The sequence below is a fragment of the Hypomesus nipponensis genome, chromosome 14, assembly GCF_054491055.1.
Source record: "Hypomesus nipponensis isolate SF chromosome 14, ASM5449105v1, whole genome shotgun sequence".
Taxonomy (NCBI): Eukaryota; Metazoa; Chordata; class Actinopteri; order Osmeriformes; family Osmeridae; genus Hypomesus; species Hypomesus nipponensis.
Window position 1 is genome coordinate 18,371,559 of NC_140374.1, and position 6,191 is coordinate 18,377,749.

At 41.7% G+C, this 6,191-nt stretch overlaps 1 protein-coding gene across 2 annotated transcripts; it reads left to right on the forward strand.

The window, feature by feature from the left end:
* The first annotated feature begins 1,757 nt into the window (after positions 1-1,757).
* On the forward strand, positions 1,758-5,252 carry arsa (arylsulfatase A). 2 transcript variants are annotated; one of them, XM_084673205.1, is made up of 9 exons: positions 1,758-1,846; positions 1,998-2,130; positions 2,340-2,580; positions 2,679-2,897; positions 3,201-3,370; positions 3,457-3,581; positions 3,781-3,908; positions 4,005-4,107; positions 4,265-5,252. In XM_084673205.1, exons 1-9 carry the CDS (start codon positions 1,825-1,827, stop codon positions 4,558-4,560), a joined length of 1,437 nt encoding a protein of 478 aa, XP_084529331.1. In that variant the 5' UTR covers positions 1,758-1,824; the 3' UTR covers positions 4,561-5,252. The 2 variants fall into 2 exon arrangements, with proteins under 2 accessions (XP_084529331.1, XP_084529330.1); XM_084673204.1 differs by having other exon boundaries at positions 1,779-2,130.
* Positions 5,253-6,191: the final 939 nt, after the last annotated feature.

The window sequence follows — 6,191 nt, forward strand, 5'->3', positions numbered from 1 at the left end:
AGAAGAGGAAAAATACAATTGTGGTTAAATTGACAAAAGCATATAGTTATTTTAAAGGGTCTGCCTTTTTCTCTACCCTTCTAAGTTGCTCTCGCCCCATAAAACCAGTAAACAAACAGACACAGACACACTTTCAGTTTTGCGGCATGTAGGTCAACCCTGCAGAGATATGTTAAAGTGAATGGTAAATCAAAACAATCCATCAGCTAGAGCCACAGCAATGGTTCCCTGAGGCTGAACACAGCTGGTGCAGCTAGACATAAAAAATACACACACACATAAAACACTTTGATTTTCCAATTTGAGGGTTAGTAAAAAGAAGGTGGATCTCCAGCATAAAGCAAAAAGATAAAATATATTTATTTTCTTTTATAAACCACTTCTTGTGTTCCAGCCCTTCCTATTGCTGCTCAATATAAGACATTTGCATTCATAATCAATAGGGTATGCCTGCTTAGTGGAATATGATATAGTCCAGGGCTCGCAACTAACTTTTTTCCTCACTGTCCCAGTACCGTCCCAATTAAAGTGCAAAATTAACCATAACAAACTGAACTTGACCTGTCCCAAGATGTAAATTATTTTATTTTTGCATTTGTCAACTCTGTTTTAGGCTTCTCTGTTCTCCTCTCCCCCTTTCGTTTCTTTCACTTTGTGTGGAAAAAAAACGTTTTGAAAATACAAGTAATACAATTTAGAAAACGATTTCTTATAAAAAAAATATGTTTGCATCATTGATGAGTACTTGATGAAGAATTCCTCCATTAGTTTTTTACACTGAGAAAACGGGGAACGAGGCCTGAGGAAAGTGGTTCCCCCCAGACTATATGGTCCACCTCCAACCATTTTCCTCAGGCTTCCAGGGAAATATGTTTCCCCTGTTTTCTCAGTGTAAAAAACAAATGTACACATGAAACTTGTTATGATCACAGTAACATACATCACCAGCATCACTGTATGGCTTTATAAATGTCCAGACTGCAATATACAAGGCGGGGAACCACTTTCCTTAGACCTCCAGGGAAATCTGTTCCCCCTGTGTTCTCGGTGTAAAAGACTGTTATAGATTAAACTTATTATACATAATGATCACAGTAACATATACATCACCAGCATCACCGTATTGCTTTATAGATAGAAATGCATTCCATTTCCACAGTGCTAAGAAAAACGTATATTACAAGGCCGGGAACGTCCTTATTTTAGAAAATCAACCTTGGCATTTATTTCTCCCTGAACTCGAGCGGTCCCGCTCGAGCGATACTGCATCAGCACTCTATTTCTCTTCCTGTTGAGTTAATTGGCTCGGTGTCAGGCTGAATCACTAGCAGAAGGCACACAGACACAGGTAGCGCGTCAATTCTGCAAGTGGTGGGAGACATGAGAACATTCGAAAGGATTCAACCCACCAAGATTCAAGGACATAAAATAATGGGATCTCTTGGTGGTAACGTGGACCAAAAACCCTCAGAATTTTTTTTATTATTGACATACAATAACTTTTACATCCACAAGATGGCTGTAGTGATAGGCTTCTTGAGTTTTCAGCAACAAGACAGCTTCTCTGACAGTTTTTTTTTTTCCAGTAATGAATGTGTATTTAAATTCAGTACTGAGATACAAGCAATGAGAAACGTTACAAATAAATGACCCTAACAGTTAGCATCACAAGTACGGTATATGACAATCACAACAATAATTCTTTGACAGCTGCTTGCTCACCACAAGAGACTACGTCATTTGTAAGCGACAGTACAATTTGATCACATGACGATCATTTGACAAACGTTTCACGTGACCACTGGGGGCTATCTGTTGTGATGAATGCGAATGAATTGTTTGCAAAGTTTGTTAACTTGCTATTCCTTTGCCAACTATTCGTGTATTTGCAGAAAACTGGAATTGCAAAATGTTCTCTGCCCTGTTTGCAACGTTGATTCTCTCTCTGGCTGTGCGTTCTTTAGGTTCGTCTCCAAATTTTATTCTTCTTTTTGCAGATGATTTGGGTTTCGGGGATTTGGGTTGCTATGGACATCCCAGTTCACTTACCCCTAACTTGGACCGACTGGCATCCGACGGTCTCCGATTTACTGACTTTTACTGTACCAGTCCTGTATGCAGCCCCTCGAGGTACGCAGTAGGCTACGACACAGACGTACCACACTGCGTCGTTGTGATTGATACATACTTGAGTAATCTACACATAAAACTACAGAAGAGTAATTTATATTATTTTAACGGTGGCCGTATGCCGCCCTACTAAAACTCATTGGAATGTTTGTATATTATAATGTAGTTGTATGTATGTATGTATAGATATATCATTACTTCTTAATCAGGGCATCTTTGCTGACTGGGCGCTACCAGACCAGGTCGGGGGTATATCCTGGAGTTCTCTATCCTGGCTCCCGTGGAGGTCTACCTCTCAACGAGACTACCATAGCTGAAGTGCTCAAACCGTTGGGCTATGCCACCGCTGCTATAGGGAAGTGGCACCTGGGTCTTGGGCTCAATGGTACATACCTGCCCACCCGCCAGGGCTTTGACAACTACCTTGGAGTCCCATACTCGCACGACATGGTAAGTCTTAGTGTGTGCTTGGTTTGCTCTGTTGGTGTATTCAGTATGAAGATGTGTTGTCCAACCTGCAATGGTTTGTACCCCTCTCTTCCTTCCAGGGACCCTGTCAGAATCTGACATGTTTCCCTCCAGATGTTAAATGCTATGGGTACTGTGATGTTGGCGTGGTAACCGTTCCCCTGATGAACAATGACATTATCAAGCAGCAGCCTGTGAACTTCCTGGATCTAGAGAGGGCTTACAGTGATTTTGCTACAGATTTCATCACTTTGTCGGCCAGGAGACAACAGCCATTCTTCCTCTACTACCCTTCCCATGTAAGTAGCTGTTCTTCTTCGTTGTCAGAAAGCGCTTTTGGTTCATTTACAAAAGCGTATGTTTTTCTAAGTTAACTTCTACCTCTCCTACTCTGTATGGATGTCTCTGTCTCTCGCTTTCTCTCTCTTTGACATTTTGTATCAGTGACACACTTGTGTGCCATCAATTGATTTCTGTAATGTCCATTTTTGTTTAAAATGGCTGGTATCTGATAGGTTGACTGCCCAACAAATGCTTTAAGACCTGAAATCTCTCCTTTTCTCTGTCTTTCTTTTGTTCGCCCTCTTCCTCTATTCCTCTAGCACACTCACTACCCCCAGTATGCTGGTCCCGGGGCTGCAGGCCACTCTCTCCGGGGTCCATTTGGAGATGCTCTTCTGGAGTTTGACACCACCGTGGGGAACCTCTTGTCAAGCCTCGAACAGAATGGGGTTCTCAACAACACACTTATATTCTTCACAGCCGATAATGGGTGTGTGCGTGTGAGAGAGAGAAAGAGACAAAGACAGTGTGTCAGTGTGTATAGCTGTTTAGTAATTGCCCTTTCTCTGTCTCTAGACCAGAGCTGATGCGTAGGTCACGGGGAGGAAACTCTGGCTCTCTAAAGTGTGGGAAGGGCACCACTTATGAGGGGGGCATGAGGGAGCCTGCCATAGCCTACTGGCCTGGGACCATCAGAGCTGGTAGGAAAACAGTCACTACCAGGACAACCTTGGATGGATGTTTGAAGTTCCAACACCAAGTGCTCTAGACCTTAGAAATCTTCTTCTGTTTTGCCACATATGAGTGACATATTCGACTACTATGAAATGGGTGTTCAAACCCAAGTATGGAATCCTTTTGACTAGGGTAATGAAATTGGCTTTGATATTCATATCCAAGGGGTCACACATGAGCTAGCCAGCACGTTGGACATCCTGCCCACCATTGCAGGATTTGCAGGTGCCAAATTACCCAGTGTCCAGTTGGATGGTGTGGATATGACTGATATTTTGGTCAACCATGGAAAGGTAAGAGAGACATTTTCACTTTTTCTGGGAAGTTTTGGAGTAGCCTGATATGTCCATTTCAGTCTTTAACTGACAGTCCTCCTGCCTGTCCTCTAGAGTAAGAGGGAGGCCATGATGTTCTACCCCACAGACCCCAGTGAGAAGTATGGCATTTTTGCTCTCAGGCTTGGGAAGTACAAGGCCCACTTCTATACACGAGGTGCGTTCTAATCCGAAGAGAAAATGTCCCGCATATCAAGCACAAAAAAAGCTTTCTTGGTGTCAGACTTTTTTTTTTTTTTTTGAAGATTCAAGCATTATATAATCGTAATACAATGTGATTGAAAACAACTTTATTCCCCTTGTCTCCCTCTCAGGGGCTACCCACAGTGAGACCACCCCGGACCAGGCTTGCCACGTCACTGCCTTCCTGACGGCCCATGACCCCCCGCTGGTATTTGACCTGGAAGCTGACCCATCAGAAAACTACCCCCTCTCCCTTCAGGAACACCCAGAACTCAAGTTACTGCTGAAGAAGATCCAGAGTTTAAAGACCCAGTTTGATGCCTCCATGGTGTTTGGAGAGAGCCAGATAGGGAAAGGAAGTGACCCGGAACTACAGCCCTGCTGCAACCCCCACTGCAGCCCTAAACCTAGCTGCTGCCAGTGTTGACAGACACCGTACCTTTAAAGTCCTGAGACTACAAAGATCTGTTGAGGGGGGCACACACATGCACTTTAATACCATCACCCAAAAACAACTAGGCTAAAAAGGGCAGACTTGGCTTGGATTACCAGTACTGTACACGCATGTTCAAAACCACAGGACACATGAGGTGAATAATTGTTGTTTTTATACTGCATTCCCTTCCTTAACTCAATAGATGTAGTTTTTATTACTTTAACATTGTTTTAAATGCTTCTCAAAATCCAAATGTGTGCTTTCCTACTGAAAAGTTTACTGCTGATTTAATATTTGTGTTGTGAATCAATTGTTTCCTCTGTGATGACAGCTGATGTGAAATCCCTTATAGGTCGATTCTACGAATTTAGAGGAAATGTTTTTTTTGTTTGTTTTTCTTAACTAATTCTATTAAGTGTTGTAAGGGAAGAGACAAGAAAGACAATGGGACATTGTTCGGACATCAAGCATATATTTTATTCATAAGACCAAACCCATGACAAGGCAGAGTGTTTTTCGTTTTTCATTTTTTTCATTTTTTCTTCATTTAAATTTTCAGTTTTTACAAGTCCTTGTTTTTTTTTTAAAGATATATGTTTGTTCTCTCACATACCTGTACTGATTTGATCTAGTAATACAGTGAAGAATCTTGTTTATGTAATAAAGTCCAAAGTTTTGTTGAACTGATATTGTATGACTATACAGAACTAGGTCATCCTCAGGAATTGTCTTGTGGAGCTATAGGAAGGGAGGGTTTCAACTAGGCTGTCACAAGAGAAAACCAGAAACACTTCAATTTATAGGTCTGATAGTATAGGTCAGAGATGGGGCTTGTTTCTAGAGCTCAGAAGGATGGCCTAGCCTATATTAGCAAGATGCAATATGTTTCTTTATGAAAGCCAACTGTGAAAGCTCTGTTTTAATAGTCCAGTCACTACTCAGCTCTAACAGGGATTGGTCATTGCTCAGGTGGGATGACAGTGCCAAAGGGAACATAGAACATAATGCATGTCCCTCAATAGTGATGTCACTTGTCACTAATACCCCTACAAGTTGTCAGCAAAAGCTTGTTTGTGTAGTGTTGCCGAGTTGGTGAGAGCTGAGAATGTCACTTTGTGTGATTAATGTTGGAATAACAATTTTTGTGGAAATGTGACAAGTTCAACAAAGAACACAAAGTCCATGACTGTCCATGTCCATTTTCTTTTCCATCAGCGTTTTCATTTGGTTGTGATCTTTTGAAATTGTATTCATTTACATATTTAGTTTAAATAACATACTCAACATAAAGGACACAGCACTATCTTTTGGATTTGCTATCGTATTTACATAATCTAACTGACAGTGATACACATTAAGATTACATCGTCACAGCCTCCTACCTATAAAACGGTCACTAAGGATCTTGTCACCATGGAAAGACCTGTTGTGGCTCTACGATGCTCTCTTCTTCTTCCTCTGAGATTCTGATGATGAATACAGACAGCGGAAGAAAGTATAGTATTGGGACCTAATGCATCCCCTCTACTTCACCTGCTACTAGGGACAGTAATCAGAAGCCTTTCGTTTCAGGCACGAGTGGACTGTATGAATGTATTTATGATTCACCCCCCACCCCCCTC

Coding starts and splice junctions, on each gene's coding strand:
- arsa (XM_084673204.1), top strand. CDS start 1,910: ATGTTCTCTGCCCTGTTTGCAACGTTGATTCTCTCTCTGGCTGTGCGT. Junction 3,371..3,456: donor TTCTTCACAGCCGATAATGG/GTGTGTGCGTGT, acceptor CTCTGTCTCTAG/ACCAGAGCTGATGCGTAGGT. Junction 4,108..4,264: donor GGCCCACTTCTATACACGAG/GTGCGTTCTAAT, acceptor TCTCCCTCTCAG/GGGCTACCCACAGTGAGACC.